The sequence below is a fragment of the Anser anser genome, assembly GCF_964211835.1.
Source record: "Anser anser genome assembly, chromosome: 19".
Taxonomy (NCBI): domain Eukaryota; kingdom Metazoa; phylum Chordata; class Aves; order Anseriformes; family Anatidae; genus Anser; species Anser anser.
The window spans coordinates 2400572-2421616 of NC_139740.1; the positions used below are offsets into that span (position 1 = coordinate 2400572).

General features: G+C 41.0%; 1 protein-coding gene across 1 annotated transcript; it reads right to left on the reverse strand.

Moving 5' to 3' along the window:
- Positions 1-2919: 2919 nt before the first annotated feature.
- GSG1L2 (GSG1 like 2) lies at positions 2920-19801 on the reverse strand. The gene is made up of 5 exons (XM_083804830.1): positions 19334-19801; positions 17637-17684; positions 15066-15218; positions 7149-7260; positions 2920-3270 (listed from the first exon to the last, which is right to left on the reverse strand). Exons 1-5 carry the CDS (start codon positions 19641-19643, stop codon positions 3015-3017), a joined length of 879 nt encoding a protein of 292 aa, XP_083660956.1. The 5' UTR covers positions 19644-19801; the 3' UTR covers positions 2920-3014.
- Positions 19802-21045: the final 1244 nt, after the last annotated feature.

Here is a 21045-nt window from a genome sequence, read left to right on the forward strand (position 1 = left end):
AAGTTTGCAGACAAAATAGAATCATAGAGTCATAGAAACACAAGGTTGGAAAGGACCAACAAGATCATCTAGTCCAACCATCCTCCTATCACCAGTACTACCCACTAACCTACTAAATTATATCTTGTAGTACCTTGTCCAGGCACTTCTTGAACACCACAAGGGACGGTGACTCCACCACCTCCCTGGGCAGGCCATACCAGTACACGACCGCTCTTTGAGAGAAAAAGGTTTTCCTGATATCTAATCTAAATCTCCCCAGGTGCAACTTGTGGCCATTTTCTCAAGTCCTATCATTAGTTATCTGAGAAAAGAGGCCAACTCCGTCCTCATCACAACCTCCCTTCAGGAAGTTGCAGAGTGCAATGAGGTCTCCCCTGAGCCTCCTCTTCTCCAGACTAAACAATCCTAGCTCCTTCAGCTGCTCCTCATAAGACTTGTGCTCCAGACCCCTCACCAGTTTTGTTGCCTTTCTCTGGACATGCTCCAGGGCCTCAATGTCTTTCTTGTAGTGAGGGGCCCAAAACTGAACACAGTACTTGATGTGCGGCCTCACCAAAGCTGAGTACAGGGGGATGATCACCTCCCTGGTTCTGCTGACTACACTATTTCTGATACAAGCCAGAATGCCATTGGCCTTCTTGGCCACCTGGGCACACTGCCGGCTCATGTTCAGCTGAGCATTGATCAGCACTCCCAGATCCCTTTCCTCTTCAACATGAAGCTGAGTGGTGCAGCTGATACCAAAGAAGGAAGAGATGCCATTCAACAGGACCTGAACAGACTTGAGAAGTGGGCGCCTGTGGACCTCATGAGGTTCAACAAGTCCAAGTACAAGATGCTGTACCCGTGTCAGGGCAATCTCAGATGGGAGGACAGACTGGGAGAAGAACTCATTGAGAGCAGCCCTATGGGGAGAGACTTGTGTGTTCTGGTGGACGAAAGGCTCAACATGAGCCAGCAGTGTGCACTTGCAGCCCAGAAGGCCAATTCAATCCTGGGCTGCATCAAAAGAGGTGTGATCAGCAGGTCAAAGGAGGTAATTGTCCCCCTCTACTCTGCACTCATGAGGCCCAACCTGCTGTAATGCATCCAGGTTTGGGGTCCCCAGCACAAAAAAGGTGTGGACCTGTTCATGTGAGTCTAGAGGAGGGCCACAAAGATGATCAGAGGGCTGGAGCACCTCTCCTATGAAGAAAGGCTGAGAGAGCTGGGCATGTTCAGCCTGGAGAAGACAAGGCTCTGGGGAGACCCCATTGCAGCCTTTCAGTACTTAAAGGGGTTTTATAAAAAGGATGGAGAAGGACTCTGTACTTGCATAGATAATGATATGACAAGGGGGAATGGCCTTAAACTAAAAGAGGTTAGATTTAGATTAGACATTAGGAGGAAATTCTTCACTGTAAAAGTAGTGAGACACTGGAACAGGTTGCCTAGAGTTGTGGGTGCCCCACCCCTCTAAGCATTGAACGCCAGGCTGGATGGGGCCTTGGCCAACCTCATTAGTGGGTGGCATCCATGCCTATGGCAGGGAGGGTGGAGATAGGTGGTTTTTAAGGTCCCTTCCAACCTAAGGCATTCTGTGATCCTTTAGCAAGTTCCAGAGAACTTTCTGCAATAATTTGCCAGCTGGCTGGACACAGTCTACCCCATTCACTGTTCAGAGATGCCATCTTGGGTTTGTTTTGTTTGTTTTAAAGTGTCCATAAGTGCTTAGAAGTTGGGAATAGGTTAAATGCTAAATTAATGACAAGGAGAATGAAATGGCATTGTTCTTTCTAAAATTCATGTGAATTAAGTGATGGTGCACATGACCATGAATTAGCAGTTATAAAGCTAGCAGACTGCATATAACTTATCTTAACTCCACAGGACATAATGATACTCTTAAGTTCTACACACTGAGATGCTGTTTTAATACAGGAGCCAACAGTTGACTATAGGAAAATATAGGCTGGTAAAAAGGATTTTATTATACTGGGAATAGAGAGCAAAACTTGAACCTTGAAAAATGAAGGCTCATTTGGTATATGAAGTATACAGAAAGAAGTATTCAGTATTAAGGAGAACAGAAAAAATGACTTTTCCTAGGGGGTCTCATTGGGAAGATTCACATAACAATGAAGAAAAATTCATGCCCAGTGTAATTGGTACATATGATTCTGTATCACAGGGAAGCTCCATGATGAACCCAAAGTGGAGCAGCTGGGTATTCCTGATCTATGAGGACTAAAACCAATTCTACTTTCCCATCCTTAATGTGATTGTAGGTCATTCTTAGACCAATCAAATTTTCTGACTCTTTCTGACTCTGTTGTCAGAAAGATTTATAAAGAATTACATTGGTGAGTTGTGTGACGCCTACAACCTTCCAAATTTCCATTTATCTTCCCAGCTTTTTTAAATGAGTACTAATTACATTGAAAACCCCTTCCTCATATTGGCCTTTCTTTCACTTCACAGCAAAACCTACCTATATGCTTCAGGTGGAAACTCATGAATCATAAGCTGTAATACACCGATTTTCCTGGAAAGATTATACACTTAATAACAAACTTTTACAAGCCATGCGGCCATGCACAACATATGAGCTGCTTTATTTGCTGCCCTGCTGTTGGTGGAGTTTCAGGTGTTGTGGGTTTTTTGTTTGTTTGTTTGTTGGTTTGGGGTTGTGGGTTTGTTGTTGTTTTGTGTCAATAAAAAAATAGGAGAAATCCATAGTGCTCTGAAATACTAACAAACTCACATACCTTATATTAGCATTTAGACTGCTTAAAAATCAGAGCAGTGGAGAACTTGTATCATTGTTTTTTTTTTTTTTCTGAACTACAACACCTGGATCTGCTTTTCCCACACTAAGACTTCCTTGAAACATCCATGGGAATATCTTTTTTATTATTATCATTATTAAGAAAAATATTTAATGCAACACAAATGTACATTTTATTAGTTAATACTATTTCATTCTGATCTAATATTATGATTCACAGGGTGTCTTGAGATATGGTTCAAATTTACAGAACTGAAATAGTGGCCAGGTGATGCAAGTCTTTTACTGGGTGTGCAGGGTCCTCTGTAGTGTTGTGAAAAGAGTTCACATACACATTGCAAGCTTTCTCTGGAGCTGCGTGATCTGGAAACTTGTATTTAATCTTTAAGCTCCTTTCCAGTGTTTTTCTTTTGTGCTTGAATTCCAAAATAGTTTTTGTATATTTGTTAATAGTGGTGACAGCTGCAGCCATACAGCAAGCGAAGGAAGCCCATGCGAGGCTATAAACAAAAAGATTTATTAGAAATTAGCAGAACATTTTCATATCCAAGATCTTCAAGTTTATTTTTGAAAATAATGCACACAAGTGAATGCATTGGTTTATATTATGGAAAGAGGAGCATGGTCAGGGAGGAAGAAAGACCTTTGGTTAATGACCATCCACATAACCGACTTACAGAGTGGACCTCTCTATAACGCTTGTAACATTCACATTTAATATTCTTGTTTAATGAAACCCTAACTCTAATTCCTCTGTTTACTCTGTTTAGAGTTCAATATCAGTAAGAGGAATTGAGTAAAAATGAGAATGCTTAAAAAAAAATTGAAAGGTGCAGTTACTGAGTCTAAAAATCTCACAGGTGCCACTGAGAAATAATGTGATCCAGTTATCCAGAAATATTAAAAAGATGGTACAATTTACTAAAGATGCAGGATATGTCTGCACCACTGAGTGGGCAACACATGCCAGAGGTGTAAAATTAGCATGAAAAAGTATGGTCACAGTAGAATGAATTGGAGTTTACAGTGGAGAAACTTACCAGAGTCCTTCTTAACATGGCAAGGTCAGGATAATCAAATGAAATGTGTCCATCAGTGGAGAAATCAGTTTAAGAAACTCTTGTTAATTTACCCTTTGCCTCATAGCTGTTTGTTCCCATATCCTTGCTGTAGTTCAATGAACTCATTTATGTTTTTTTTAAATAACTCTTTCCTTCTTTATTTCTTTTTTCTTTTTGAGTGTTATTTTTAGCCAAGATTGGTTTCCAGGGTAATCAGACATCCAGATGTGTTGAGAGAGTTTGAGAGCAGTGGATTATGGCACGTAGATATGTAGGACCTCTAGAAACAGGAAGAAGGGGGAGCAGCTTAAGCTATATTTTCTCCTGAAGTCAGCCAAACTATACCCTGAATTACTGTCTCAAATCTGAGGATAAGTGGAAGTGTTCTTGTAACAAAGAAATAGCAAGAATAGGGAAAAGCCAGCAGAAGCAGACAGAATGCTTCATCATTCAAACCAAGCGCAGATGGGACAGCAGACCTACCTATGGTTATATGTAACCTATGGCTTAGGACAACCATGTTAGAGAGGAATTGAAGATGGCAGCAACGACACCAAGTTTTAGCCCCTGAGATTAGATGAAGGTGGCAGATCTGCAGTAGGCCTGACTCATGTAGCAGGCGTTTTGGCTGAATAATTGAAGCACTGTAGCTTTAGTAGTCAAATTTATATAACTGATACTTCATGTTTCATGCACAGCTTTTGTTAAAGATGCTCTTCCTAATCAATCTGTTAGAGCCCTTTGAAGGACCCAGTGAAATAAAGGGAACAAACTGATTTCAAGAAAACTTTTAAAAAGGCCTCTTACCAAAGACTGAATGAAATTAAGCTCTTATGAACAGGTGCTCCTATAGACCAATGCTGTGTTAAAATATACAAAACAAAGGACAGGAGTAATTTTTTTCTTTTGACTATGCAAAGAAGTTATCAGTGGGATTCTTCAAGGTTTTCACCAGAACTTTTGCTTTTCCATAAACAGTGTGGAAAAGAAACATCTACTAAGGAGAACCAAGGAAGGACATGAGCAAAGTCATGTCACTGAGAGAGGCAGAGGATAAAGAGGAGTTTGGCTGCAGTGGAAATTTAGCTTCAAGAAGTTAATTCAGTTTGAACTCTGCTCAGAGACCAATGGTGAAGGGGAGATCAATCAGGTCAACTGGAAAAAGAGTAACTATTAAAGAAGTAACTAGTCATTCCTCTGGAAAAAATAAATACAGATAGAAGCTCATCTGGATTATTATTTTCCTATCACTGCAGAGTATCCCATTTGAGGTATGTTTTAGGAATTTAGAACAGGGCAACTCTTTAGAGAGAAAATGATGTAAGGATGCCTTGATGTGAGAAACACAAGGAGACCAAAAGACTCACCAATAACAGAAATATCTTCCAACCTCCAGGAAAGCTACCAAAGCATAGAAAGAGAAATATGAAGAGATTTATTGAAAAGACATTCAGGGCCACCAGAGACTGAGCCTACCCGTCACTACCAATTCCTGTGCTTTGAAGGAAAAAGGTCTTCATGCCTTCTGAGCCAGGTGGAAGAAAAATTGTGGCCACATCAACTGGATGTGGAGAGGGGGAATCTGTATCAGGTGGAAGATCCATGACAGAAGATAAAGAGTTCTTGTAGGCATAGCTGCTCCCCTGAGTCTGGTGGTTGAGATGAAAAGCTGCTGCCATTGGCCTGATTCCCTGTTTTCCTCGGCTGTTAGGAAGGTGATGTTAAGAAGTTCCCAGTGGTAAAGGAGTAAAGTCTTTTCCTGTGACATTGCCTGTCCATGTCCCTGTCATGGTCTTGGTGACATTGTTGGCCACAAGTGGATGCCAGGGTGATTAGAAATGGAGTGTTAGTTATAATCATGAATGCCCATGTTTTGACATCTGTCCTCTTTCCTTGCATAAATAGTGTTAGAAACCTTCCCCTTTTACTTTCATGTTTACTTTGTTTTCTTTTTTTTAAAAAAAAAAAAACAACTTTTGACTTTCCCATGCAGTCATTGGGAGAGTACTTATGGAAGGCTGGAGATAAAGGGTTATGCAATAATAAGGGAGGTCTAAATGTAGGTTATCAGAAGAGAGACAATATTACACATGGAAGGAGATAAGAGGAAAGAAACCAAGCAAGACAACTGGAGGGAGGAAGTGAGGCACCTCTATGTATGGTTTTATTTTCTTCTTAGATTATCAAACAGGGTGACATAGCTACCATTTAGGCTGAATAAAGGAAAGAATGTGAATCTTGATAGAAAAGAGGAGCATGCCAATGATTAGAAAAAAAATACAACAGAGACACCATCTTCCGCAATGTCTTTCTGTATGCAGGTACTGATGGCTTGGAAAGTCTTGTGATGGTACAAGCATTTCTTTGGGCATTCAGTGGTCCAGGCTACACAGAGTAACTAGAAGGCAGCTGTGAAATCCTCAGCTGCTCAGTATGTGCCATATGGTGAAAGTGCAGGTGCTCAGGAGGGGGAAAGCTGACTGTAGTGGCAGAAGTGGTAGATGTGATAATGTTGGTGATAGTAGCAGCTCAGCTGTCAGAACTGATATGTAGACAATCAGCCTGAGCTCTGCTATAGTGACCCAAATGATTGGGCCTGATGGACATCTGAGTTAACCAAATACAGTTGTTCCTATTTGTCTCAGTTATGGCTGGGAAAATGATGGCTGTTTCCAGCTAGTGTCATCTGAACATTCAAATGCTCATTATTGATCAAATTTGAATGGATTTTCAAAGGCACAATAAAGACATCCCTATAGAGAAAATCCATTTAATAGTCCTCTTTTTTAATAAATTCACTAGACCTCCCCAGAAAATGATGCAATTATTTACAGGGTCAAAAAAAATGTATTTTTACCCAAGTCTGTTCTTAAAAATTTGAATAATTTTGACTGAAATGTTCCAAATACAACAACCTGAGGCATACACATCCTAAAGAAATGTTAATCCTAAATGGATAAGGCCAGCAGAGTTTTAAGTAACTTATACAAGGCAGTCTTCCTGAGAAACAAAGGTACCAAACCTGGGTCTTATAAAAATTGGTAATCTGATGTGTGTGGAAGAGAACCTCTGCTTCATGCAGAACAGTCAGAGGCCTATGTACTGTCTAAAGGATGATAAATGCAAAATTCACATGCTTATACATTTTATGTAATAATCTAAGACTACTGAATTTGGACAAAAACAGCTAAATATTGAACTGCGTTCCCAGGACTGAAATAAGTTAGATTCATTCATTATAGTAGATATAAATTCCTTGAATATAGGATGAAGTGACTGAAATGTAATGGAAGAACCAAATGTAAACCAATAAGTACCAAAAGGACCAGCCATAATCCCATGTGTGAGGTCTCCAGTCTTCAGGACCAAGATTTACAGTCATTTGAAATACAGTTGTGTACATCATGTGAGCAACCATGCCCAGAAGACCTAAAAAATATAATGAAAGAATATTAGAAACTGATGACAGTCTTCTTTGTCAATTTATTGCAGTTGTCCATTGAACTCCTAAAGAATATTTTACAAAGAATCTGTAAGACACTGAAAAATACTAGACGTCATCTAGGTGTATTTATGTCTCATCAAGTTACCAGTACAACCACTAGTACAATCCTTTTACACCTATTTTGTATGCTTTGAGAATCTATGGGAGCAGTGGGACATGCAGTCCTTAGATTTTGAAAAACAAGAAGGTTATTTGTTATCACCATCTGAAAACCTGGTACTTAGTAATTCAGCCCTAAGCAGGAATCAGCCATAACAACCATCCCTGGTGGGATGAGTCCTGTGGCTGGTGTGTTGCAATAGATGGTTACAGGCTCTTCAGGAGGGACAGGCAGGGTAGGCGAGGTGGCGGGGTGGCGATGTATGTGAAGAATGGGCTGGACTGTGTGGAACTTCAAGTTGGCGATGGCAAAGTTGAGAGCCTCTGGGTAAGGATTAAGGGACAAACAAATAAAGGGGATGTCGTTGTGGGAGTCTATTACAGACCCCTTGGCCAGGACGACAACGCTGATGAATTATTCTTTGCAGAACTAAGAGATGCCTCGAGATCGACTCCCCTTGTCCTTATGGGGGATTTCAACTTGACAGACGTCAACTGGGGTCACCACACGGCTGACACGAGCAAGTCCAGGAGGTTCATAAAGCACCTCAATGATAACTTCTTGGTGCAGGTGCTAAGAGAGCCAACCAATAAAGGTGCCCTCCTAGATCTGTTGCTGGAGAACAGAGAGGGTCTTGTGGGAGACGTGGCAACTGGCAGCCGTCTCGGTCATAATGACCATGAAGTGGTTGAGTTTAGAATTTATGGTGACAGAAGGAAAACTGTCACCAAAACTTCAACCCTGGATACGGGGAAAGCAGACTTCAGGCTGCTCAGGGAACTAGTCAGCAAGGTCCCCTGGGAAACTGCTTTTGAAGGCATTGGCGTCCATCAGTGCTGGTCGATCTTTAAGCACTGCCTCCTAAAAGCTCAAGATCAGGCAATTCCAAAATATCGGAAGTCAGGCAAGCGGGGCAGAAGGCTGGCCTGGCTGACCAGGGATCTTCTACTGGAGCTAAGGCGAAAAAAGAAAATGTACGGCTGCTGGAAGGAGGGTCAGGCGACGAGGAAGGAATAAAGGGATGCTGTTCCTGTTTGTAGGGAGAAAATTCGTGTGGCCAAAGCCCAACTAGAGTTGAAACCGGCCATGTCTGTGGGAGACAATAAAAAAGTTTTTTTTAGATATGTGAACAGAAAAAGGAGAACCAAAGAAAACATAGGTCTGCTACTAGATGGGGAAGGTCTCCTCACAGACAATGACATAGGCAAAGCAGAGACGTTTAGTGCCTTCTTTGCCTCTGTCTTCAACGCTGATGATGGGCTTCGGGACCCAGGGTACCCTGAGCTGGAGGACCATGATGGTGGGAATGACAAACTCCCAACCGACCCTGAACGTGTGCAGGATTTGCTGCTGCACCTGGATCCATACAAGTCCATGGGTCCGGATGGGATTCATCCCAGGGTGCTTAAAGAGCTGGCAGATGTCATTGTGGGACCTCTCAATTATTTTTGAACGATCTTGGGAATCTGGTGAGGAATCTGGTTCCCATTGGACTGGAAGCTGGCAAATGTTGTGCCAATTTTCAAGAAGGGTAAGAAAGAAGACCCTAGCAATTACAGGCCTGTCAGTCTCACGTCAGTGCCTGGTAAAATTATGGAGAGTATCATCCTTGAAGTTATTGAAGCGCACCTGAGGGACAATGCAGTCATTGGTCCCAGCCAACATGGGTTCATGAGGGGTAGGTCCTGCCTAACAAATTTGATTTCCTTTTATGATAAGATCACCCATCTAGTCGATCAAGGGAAACCAGCTGATGTGATCTTTTTGGACTTCAGCAAAGCTTTTGACACGGTTTCCCATAGGATCCTATTGGACAAAATGTCCAGCATACAGCTAAACAAAATCATACGATGGGTGAGCAATTGGCTGACGGGCAGGGCTCAAAGGGTTGTTGTAAATGGGGCCACATCTGGCTGGTGGATGGTCACTAGTGGGGTCCCTCAAGGCTCCATTTTAGGGCCAGTCCTCTTCAAAGTTTTTATAAATGATATGGATGTAGGACTAGAAGGTGTTCTGAGCAAATTTGCCAACGACACCAAACTTGGAGGAGTTGTGGACTCGGATGAGGGTGTAAAGGCCTTGCAGAGAGATCTGGACAGATTGGAGAGCTGGGCGATCACCAACCACATGAAGTTTAACAAAAGCAAGTGCCGGGTCCTGCACCTGTGACGGGGCAACCCTGGCTATACGTACAGACTGGGCGATGAGACACTGGAGAGCAGCCCTGCAGAGAGGGGTCTGGGGGTTGTGGCTGACAGCAAGTTGAGTATGAGCCAGCAGTGTGCCCTGGCAGCCAGGAGGGCCAACCGTATCATGGGATGCATCGAGCACGGCATTGCTAGTTGGTCGAGGGAAGTGATTGTCCCGCTCTACTCTGTGCTGGTGAGGCCTCACCTCGAGTACTGTGTGCAGTTCTGGGCACCACAGTGCAAAAAGGACATTAAACTGTTGGAGAGTGTCCAGAGGAGGGCGACGAAGATGGTGAAGAGCCTAGAGGGGAAGAGATATGAGGAACGGCTGAGGTCACTGGGCCTGTTCAGCCTGGAGAAGAGGAGGCTGAGGGGGGACCTCATCATGGTCTACAATTTCCTCACGAGGGGGAGTGGAGAGGCAGGTGACCTATTCTGTGTTATCACCAGTGACAGGACCCGCGGGAACGGTGTTAAGCTGAGGCAGGGGAAGTTTAGGCTTGACATCAGGAAGAGGTTCTTCACCGAGAGGGTGGTTGCACGCTGGAACAGGCTCCCCAGGGAAGTAGTCGCTGCACCAAGCCTGTCTGAATTTAAGAAGAGATTGGACTGTGCACTTAGTCACATGGTCTAAACTTTTGGGCAGACCTGTGCGGTGCCAGGAGTTGGACTTGATGATCCTTACGGGTCCCTTCCAACTGGGGATATTCTATGATTCTATAACAACAAAGTCTCACTCAGTTGCATTTCATAGGTCACTTTTCCCTCATTTTCCTGTCTTTCAGTGGAAAGATTTTCAAAGGCACAAGCATTACCTTTGTAATGCTTGTACCTTTGTAATGCTTGTACCTGCGCTTTTGCAGTACATTAAATGCAACAAGATTTATCAACATTATTGAGGTGAATGAAAAATTGAAGAGCACTAAATGACTATTAAAAAATATTGAAAGGCTCAATTGTGAAAGTAGCATATTTAATAATTTAATTTTCAAAATTCCTACAAGGTCTCTTCATAAGCCTAAGGGTGTCTGGTGTCCATTAACATTTTATTTTCCAGCAGTGAACTTCCCTATGAAATTCTGTTTTGTTTTTTTTTTTTGTTCCTAGCTACATTTACAAATCCATAATGATCTTGAAATTATCAAACATCCCACTGTCTAACATACATGAGCTTCTCAGAGCAGACAGTCCCCCACCAAACTCACAAGACCCAATTTGTTAGGTGTTCCCAAAGTAGATCTTTTTCATGAATTCTTACAAAACAAAGCGATTACTAGTGCACAGAGGCTCTCAGTCTAGTTCATAAAAAGTGAGGACTAACCATGATCTGTCTTCAGTAGTCACTAGGAAGTGCCCTTCCCTGAAACACTGGTACTTCTTGAAACACCATCAATAGGCAATCAAGACAGCCCTTCTATGCAGTATAAATCCAGAGGGCTTCATAGTGCGAAACACAACTTCAGTAGTTAGCTGACACCCTGATACCACATTCCTTAATAAACTGTATGAAGAAAGATGTTCAGCTGTAGATGTGGGGATTAGAGGACTGAGGCCAGTTATTGAATCATTAAGGTTGGAAAAGACCTCCAAAATCATCTGGTCCAACCATAAGAGTTGTTCATTTCTCACCAGAAAGATGACATATCATAGTCATTTCTGAGTTACAACAAATATCTCTCCTAAATACTCCAGTCTGGCTGCCTAGAGATGTATAAACTGGAGTGTGAACATGAGATCTTTCACTGGAGTTCCCTCCTTTTAGCTCTTGTATAAGAATAAAATTTCACACTATGACTCTTTTTTTAAGTCAACATATTCTACATCAGTTAGAACATGCATTATACATTTTATACAGTCTGAGCTAAAGACTGAGGGAACTCAAACACTGGCACACAATGGTTAAATACTGTAACTCTTTTCTTAAAATGTGTGTTTTCAAAATAGTTAGAATTATGTAGCTACAATTTCCAGTAGCTGAATTTTAATTTACATTTTTGTGCTAGAATAAAGAACGTGTCATTATAAGAAACTGCATCTTCATTTCAGATTAGAGTGAAGGAAACTTTAAACACTTTCTTTGATAAGGCAACTAGATTCGGTTTATATTTACAAGAGATTTATATATAAGTTAAACAACTAAGACGTGTTCTTCAACTTTGTATTGTCTCAAGAAATGTTTAAAATCAAGGAACACCTGAAGTAAACAGTATCCAGTAAAATCTTGCTGTGTAAGCCTCCTCCTGACCTTTTCTCAGTGCAACAAGGGATAATAAGAAAGGAAGGAAGCTATACACAAGAACATATAGGAACACAAACCTGACTGACAAATTATATGGGAGGCAGTGATAGAAACCAAACCTGGTCAGTCAGATTCATTGATAAGGGCATGTGAGAATACGAAAACATTTATTCCAGCAAGAATATCTGATGGAGGAGATTGTCAACTGGGAAACTAATAGAAAAGGTGGAAACCAGAAAACAAAGTATACCAAGACACAGACCTGACAAAGCAAATATGGAGACAATGACAAGAAACAAACCTCTCAGTCACTCTAACTGATTAGCTACCAAGAAACTACAGGTGCCACTTCAAGAAGGTCAACTGGGACTTTGCAACTGATGTTCCTTTAGACCAAGGGGCTCTGGACTGGGAGGGGTGTGGGATTGGTAAAGCTCTGCAAACACATGAGGGTATGTGCATGGGAAGGAGAACCAGTGAGTAGCAAAAGGGTGGGGGGTGGTGCAGACTGTAGTCGGGCTGTGTGTGAAATTGGGTCAGTCAAGTGCACTTGTCTGGCAGAGCCCTGCATCTGATCACCACAGTCTGTCCTACCTTCTTTTCATATTAAAGCTTTTTCTTATGTATCTCTCTGTGTATTTACACTCTCTATGCTGTCTGTATGTGGTCTGCAAAGACTAAGTGCCAGCTACAGGGGAGGTCTGTATGTGTGAGTGAAATTTGGTGCCAGCTATTGGTGTCAGGCCAGGAGATCAGGCATCCCTGTCCGTGGTGCTAGCTACGGAAGTGAGTGTCAGTCCTAATGTCAGTAGCTGGAGGCGCCATAGCTCTCTGCTTCTAGGGAGGGTCCTACAGACTTTGAGCCCCAGGTGCCAGCTACTGGGGGGACCAGTGTGAATGAACCGAGTGCCAGCAACTGGAGTCAGAGCAAGGGTATGGATGCCCCTGACCTGTGGTGCCAGCTACTGGAGCCTGTGGGGGTCCTTCACTACCAGGCACTGAAGCAAGAATGATATATGTTCCCAAAAACAACTATCAGCAGAGACAAATGTGACTGTAGGCATGTATATTTGTGCATATATGACTTGAAAGGATTAAGTACCAGCTACTTGGAGGCCAGTCTGAGTTGAATTTAGTGGCAGCTACTGGAGTTAGGCTGGGGTTGTGGGTGTCCTGGCCTACAGTGTCAGCTACTGGGACCTGTAGGGTCCCAGTGCACCTGCTGGAGTGAATAGGCTCTTCTACTCCCAGCCACTGGGGCAGGAGCAGTGTGTGTTCCCAAACCAACCACTGGGGATAGCAGGGAGAGGGAAAGGAAGGGGGCTGACGTGGGTGTGGTGAGTGCCAGGTTCTGCACTGGCAGCTAAAATGGGGCAGTGCATCACAGCCTGTATGCCTGGTGTTGGCTGCTGGGGGGCTGAATGCACAGACAACCGGATGTAGGGAGGTTGTCCATGTGCATTCACCAGCAGACTTCAAGCTAAACCAGTCAGCAAGTTCAGCGGGACCTCAGGTTTGGGCTGAGGTGTAAGGAGAGTGGAGAGTCAATGCTGGTTCATCCAGGGACATTGCAAAGCTGGAATGTGTGCGAGAACTGCATGTTTGCTGCAAGCATCAAGCTGGACCAGCCAGTGAAGAGGGGAGCCATGAAATGGGTAAGGGGGTCAGGGATCTAGACTGGCATGCCGGACAGATAGAGGGGCTGTACTTGGAGACCCATGAGTGTGTGTGTGCTTGCAAACCTAGAGAGTGCTGTGTGTGTGACTGCACTGGTCCTGTGCCAGCCCAAGATGAGAAAAGGGACTCAGCTGTCTGTGTTTATGTTTTATATGAGTCCTCTGTGGAGGACTGCCTTGTTCAAGGCAGTGCCTTGTCTGTGGCTGTGTCAGTGTCCTCTGTGTGTCTGTGTGTGTCCTGTGTGTCTCTGGGACACATGCTCAGCATCGCTATTGACTGAACCTGCAAAGGGGAAAGGCAGCTGTGTCCCTTGGTCTGAGCAGACACTTTGGGTCTACAGGCACTGGGCTAGGCTCTGCTGGCCAAGGCGGTGGGTTTCCACTGCCAGAGTGGCTGGAAGAGGTCATCATGCTCTTTACATCACTAAACAAAGCTTACTATCCTTTCTTTCAAAATAAACTTGACAGTGGGTCAAGAGATACAGGTAGAAATGTTTCTCTGAAAAAGTAGGCTTATTTAGTCAAGTTAAAAATCATACTGTTAAGTCTATAGCTGAGGTTCAAAATACAGAAAATCTCTGATCAATAGGAGAGAAAATATTTTAAAACTGTTTTTCAGGGAATGTACTGATAAATCACTAGTCAAGAAAGATAATGGAGACTAATTTGAGTAATTAGTAGAATTGGTGATAAAAAACATATTTTTTTTTACCACCTAGACACCTTTCAAGAAAATCATTCAGAAGAAAGGAGATGTTCCAGCAGGTTCTCAGAGATCATAGAGTTTGGGTACCACTGTCTATCCTACAGGGAGCTGAGATAGAAACATGAAGATGTGCAAATGTTAACTAAAAAAGAGGAAGAAATGACCTGCTCTCTGTTGCCGGTGGGAGCCTAAAAGAAATTATGCAAAACTGTAGCAGTAGAGACTTTATATTTGGCACGAATTAACATTTTGAACAGTAAAGATTGGATTACATTTCCTAGAAAGGTCACAGACACTTTTTTTTTTAACTACAACTTTCCTCGGTAACAATTGTTTAACATAGACAAAATTACAGGGTAGTTCAGGCTGGAAGACACCTTTGCAAGTCTTCAACCTCCAGAGCTCAAGAGCTCAATGCACGGTCAATGCTGAGTTCAGGCCAAATTGCTCAGGTACTGATATATTAACTTCTTTACCACGAGGACAGACAAGCAGTGGAATAGGTTCCCCAAAGTGTCTGCAGGTTTTTAAGATCCAGCTGGATACAGTCCTGCTGAGCAAGCTGGTCCGATCTCAGAGCTGACCCTGCTTTGAGCTGGAGGTTGGACTAGGGTATCTTCTGAAGTTTCTTCCAAACTGAATTTGCCTAGGTCCTAGTGATTAAATAGCACTGGATTAAGAAGTAACATGGAGAAATGAAACAGTGTCTCAATAGGTATTGTTATAGTTTTTAATCCTGGACACTGTTATTAGTCTTCAGTTAGAAATCTATCAATGTTGAATTTTCTTGATGTAATAAATTGAGATCCTATACTGTACCTGCAAGTACGGTGACTACTGCAGAAAAGGCGTTGATCTTTAGCCCATCAATGACACTACGGTAGCAGCACATTTCTACTGACATAAGAACAACTCCAGTCAGAAGCAAAATGTTATACAGTAGCTCTGCTACAATAGACAGCCATAAAACCCCTGTAAAACCAAATTAATAGCACTGATATTATAAGCAGTCATTTAGTATTTTCAACATTTATTTCTTCTTCATTTATATTGTTTACACAAACTTAAAAAAATGGTCAGAGGCTGTGAGGTTGCTGTTGTAACATCTATAGGAAGACACACATGGTCAACACCATAAATTATTATTCCCTCTGCAGATTTGGCCATTTAGAAGTAGAGCACTTGCATGCTCCTGCCGTACACTTAAGTTTATGGTGCAAGGTCAGGCAGTACATTTTTTATACACAGTAGTTACCCTAAAATTAGCATGAACCAAAATTCATTTTTAAAAAGGGGAGAATTTTTAATAAATGTTCATAAAGGCAAGAATTAATTTCCAGTTATGTAGTTGTTGACACCACAGCTGCTCTGTCCAGAATATACCAAAACAGAAGACCGTGTTATTCAGCTAACAAACTTCAAAGGCCACACGCACAGCCACATGGCTTGAGGGTCTAGTCATTAACTAAAATCTTCCTTTTGTGTTTAGCTTCTCACCAGGTAAGCTCTTGTTTTTGGACAGAGAAGCCTTCACGTGCCCAAACGCTCTCCAGATTTCACTGAGATTCATCTTTCTGGGTATTGCTTAATTCAGTTCTCCCTGGATATCTGTTGATTACATCTTACTCAAGAAGTTAATCTTCCTTTGAAAGATTATTAGCCTGCTGTTTTATTATTAACGTGCTAATGTCCCATTGGCTGGAGCAGGCACAGTCTTCTTGTGTCCATACAGTAGCAAGAGCTGGTCAACAACTGACTGCTGAACCTCACAGACCATCTTAAGAACAAATTAGTATGTCCTCAGACATCTACTTGTAGATTCAAATAGTGATCTCATATGCATATATATACTAGGTATATATATATGCTAACAATCATAAATTAAAAATAGAAACATTGCTAAGATGTAATTTATAAGTAAATACTATGGATTTAGTCATTACATTATTGTGCCAGGCTATGCATGGGCAAGGTTTATTTCTGAAACAAATCTTTGTCTCAGTAAAAAAAAAAAAGAAAAAATTTGTTCAGGAACTCCAGATGTTACATTGTCCAGCAGTGTGGGCTTCCCCAGCTATGGGAACTTGCATCTAAATATTTTTGAATAGTGAGCCATTGTTACACATGCACTGGATAACTGTGATAACACCTGTGTACATTGACTTGTCTAAGGATGATAAATTCAGAAAGAGTGAGACTGATGCATCCCAAGTCTTGTGCACGCTGCAGCCATACACCTTTGCTGATCACAAACTCTGTTTTCCTTTGTGCAGGACAAGAGACTTTATTTCCACACAGTATTTCACTGCCCAGGGGTAGTTTCACAGTGTGCTTATCATGCACCAAGGTGCTGTATTAGGTCCCCTGATCTAACGTTTGGATGCCTGTGGCCACTCTCCTGGTCACAGAGATAATTTCATCTCTGTGCCCACCAGTGGTTTCATGTGTGAGTTGCTCTCAGGCCAGGGCCCACAACCCACCCCTCCTTTTCCTTTCAGAAGATCATGTCTCTGTGGCTAAGAACCATACTTCATTTATACTTTCTTCTCATACTATAAACAGCTGTAATTATTTGTGTACAGTGACATAGATGCAATAGAGGGAGGGAGAGCTAGCTTTCAGATATCATCTTCCTTTTTCCCCAGGGGTTGAAAACATGATCCAGAAAGTAGTCCAGTCCCAGTATCCTGGATATGCAATTTCAACCCCCTGGGAAAGAAGGAGGACTTTTTTTCAGGACCCATCACTTCCAAAATGGTTGATTTAACCATCTAAATTATAAGGATTACATGCGAGGGTTGCTCTCTCAATAGTATCTGCAAGCATGCGTTGTAGGAATAGGAACTGTTCTTTGAAAGAACAAGGCTAACTCTATGCTTTTAGGAGGTATCTTTGGGTTACAAAACCTTGATGAATGGAAATGCTTCCTTATAGCTCTGTGTAGGGTGCAGGGAGAGGATTCAGACTGTCATCAAGATTGGCTCCTTCCACAATACTTCTCTCCCAAGTCCCCTCAGCACATTGCCTGGCCTCGTTCACATGCTACCTGTCCTTCTGCCCTCTCCAGGCAGCATAGTGCCAACCCCAAATTCCTAACTCTGAATTTGGAGATCTGAGGAGAGAGGTGGCAAAAACTTAGAAATCTTGATTTCCAGTTTTCATAATTAAAATATGTATTTTTTTAATTTCCTGTTCAAATTGAGTAGATTTGAAAGACATTTACTCATATTTCAAGTCATGTGGACTTAATTTTGAAGTTTAAAAACTAAATAAAGGACAAAAACTGTGTGGATTAAAATATTTTTTTTTTCTTTCAGATCAACATACAGTATTTATATTGGTTAATGTGATCAGGAACATTTTATTTATATTTAAAAATTGCATATTTACCTCGATCAGCAGCTGGAGCTAGACTGATAAAACTTCTACATTTCTCATCTAAAAAATAAAAATAAATAAATTAAAAAATAATAAATAAAAATTATTTAAAATAAAATTAATTATTATGATATATTCTGCATTGATCTAAAGACAAAGATTAATAGAATGCAGAAAATCAAAAATCTATCATAGAAGTACAAATTAAGATGACCACGATAAACTATTTCTGATGTGTGTTTGTACACACAGAGTCCCTGGTATGTGGACATACTCCTGGAGCTCAGATAGAGAATCCTTCCAGACTGTTTCAAGGCAGAAAAAGAGTCACACATTTGTGGTAAAGTTAGAGAAAGGCTTTGATTTTTTTTTTTTTATCCAGAAGGTTGTACCTGTGAAAGTCAGAACTGGAAAATTAACAATTTACAAAATTGTATACCATTCTGCCTGTGAAGGAAGAACTGTTTGCCGTACAGCAACAAGACTGATGCTCACACAAATTTCGTATAAGCTTGACTGCTTTTTTTTTTTTTCCTGTAAGCTTTGATTTTCAAACCCATGTGACCTCTTGACCCCTGTGCAGATGTTTTGAACAAAGCTCTTGGAATTAATTTTGCTCTGCTCTGAAAATACAGGGTGGTTTGCTGTTTTTATTTTTTTCAGCTGCTAACTGCACCATGTATGAAAATAAGAACTGCCATAGCAGACAGACCAATTCTATGACCCCAGTATCTGCAGCAATATCCACCTGAAAGATGTCTTCATTGGTAGATGTATTTTGCTCTGATCTATGACATTTACCCCCTTAAAACTGCATGATGTACAAGATCTTCTGGCAGAACTGGTCCTTCTAGAATGTCAACTGTTAAAATATTTTCATTTTGTTGCACAGATAGCTGATGACTCCTCTGAAGTTTCGCCAGTGCTAAACTGATCAGAACTGATCAGAAAAATCTAGTGCTGATTTGGATTTACAATATAAACACTATTTCTTGAACCAGTTAAGCAATTCACATACACAAAGATCCAAAATTAACTCGAGGTTCTCTTTTATGGCAATTTGCATTCATTCCACTGGTATTTACATAGTAAGAGTGAAACTCAGTCAAATGCCTCCATTCATGATTAGTGAGTCTCCAAACTGTGTTATAGCAAGGTGAAAATAACCTTCTTCTGCTTCCCTTTATTGAAGGTGAGATCACAGTAAGAAAATGAAAATACCTGTGCTTAAGAGGAAATCCATGAAAAAACTTAGGTCTCACAGAATTAATTGGTCAAATGAAAATCCATTTATATATATATATATATATATTTAAAGAAGCATATTATGCTTTTAATGTTGCTCCTGTGACATCATTCAAGACAAATATGTTCATTTTTGCCTAGAGGAGTAACAACATCAGCAAGAATAAAACACTTCCCTGTTAAAGTCATTTAATTTGCTGTTTTATCTAGAAGTGTATGAAGTTTTTCATCTGTACTATAATCTGTCACCATAAAGTTCTTTACAGAAAATATTAGATTTTTTTTTTTTGGAATTGAACAGAAAGTACTCTCTAAGATCCCCCTTTCCAGAGTAGAGCAACTTTTTAGGGATACTTTTTCCTTTAAAATACATACATGATATTGCAGCAAAGAGGAAACTGACACCAAATAAGTAAAAAAACCTCTGATTAATTTCTGAAGTAAATGTACATATTTTTACTCACCTTCCCCATTTATAATCTCTTCACAGGAATACCAGATCCCAGCATGAAACTTTCGGTCAATGAACTTGTCATCTCCTGTCTCCCAAATATATTGCACAGCATTACTGTTGTTGGCATCAGGGCTATTAAAGCGGATGCAGTGATCCCCTTGGTTCTGTTCTGTACAGAAAGGTTTGGCAACTTTTCTTGTCCCTTCACACCAGTAACTGCTACTGAATGCTGTAATAGAGAAAACTAAAGAGAAAAGACCGAGAGAAAATGCTGCTGAGGCTCTCTGTTGTCTTGCTGTGCCAGGGACTAAAACTGGCATCCTTCAGGACTGCAGTATCAATTATTCTAGAAACAACCTTTTATAAAGCTATGTATATGTCTGTCTGGTGAAACACCTGCCTGTGTTTACCATCCCAACCTTTTTTCCTCTCAGCAAAGTGTACCAGCTTAGTAGTTAAGACAGAAAGCAGAGATATGGGCATAAGGAGAAATCATGTGGCAGAAGAGATTAAGGATATAGGACAGTGTTGTCTGGCACTAATATCTTGTGAAAGAAATATGAGGGGAAGAGATAAATTATAGTTTGGCCAATGAATCATAGGAGAAAAGACACAAAGAACACAAAAGCATAGGAAGTACAACAATATACAATCAGAAAAAAAAATATTTACAGAAAAAAAATTCACATATTTACCTCGATCAGCAGGTGGAGTCAGACTGATGAAGATTCTACATTTCTCACCTACGAAATAAATAAAATTAACCTTGCAATTCCAAATGCTCCTGTTACACAGAACATTGAATTAAATAGAATACAATCAAGAATCTAAAGAAGTTCTTAAAGAGATGAAAACAGTTGCTAAGTTAGACTATTTCACAGCATTACATCATTTTCCAAGACCACTGGGAAGGTGAGCAGACTTGTCTGAAGTTCTACCAGTTACAAATGAAAGTCATAAGTTACACGTTTTAGCTATGGACAGTATTCTGGGCACTGGCCAGTCTGCCTCCATGAACACATAATTGAAACCTTGATAATGTTAGGTGAAAGAGTAGAGAAAAGGCTGTATTGTCTTAATTTTGTCTGCCCATCTGTTTGTTCACTCTGTGAAACAGCTATTTTTTCCTTCACCTAAGAATCATTTCCCACCTTGACATGTTAGAGATGTGTCTTTTTCTGCCTATTTGATAATGCAAAGGATTTAAAACTTTTTCTTATGAAACGAGTGAGAAATTTTGTGAAACCTTCTGTGGAACAGTTGTTGCGTGATGAGATAGTAAAAAAACATTTGTGCTAAAAGGAACAAGGGACAGGGTCCCTGCAAAACAATGCACAACCTACAGGAACAGTAACAGGTCAAATCCACCTGTCCCTGCTGTGTCAGTGTATGAATATTACTATAAAAATATGTGATGCAAAAAAAAAAACAGAAGGAGCAGGAGTGTAAGTAAATTATCACTTTGACTGTAAGGTCAAAAACATTCACTAAGGGAAAGTGATACTGCAGAACAGACATGTATCTTTTAACAAAAGTCGTGTGTATCTTTTAACGAAACCCATTCTAATCTTTAAGACAAGAAGCTGTTGGGGAAATAATGAGCCCATAAAACATCAGTACTTAGTCCTCCTAAAATTTGCAGGTAGAGGTATATATATGGCCTCCTATGTCATCTGTTTACTCTTCCTATCACAGGATTTTCACTTTCCTTATGATTATGGG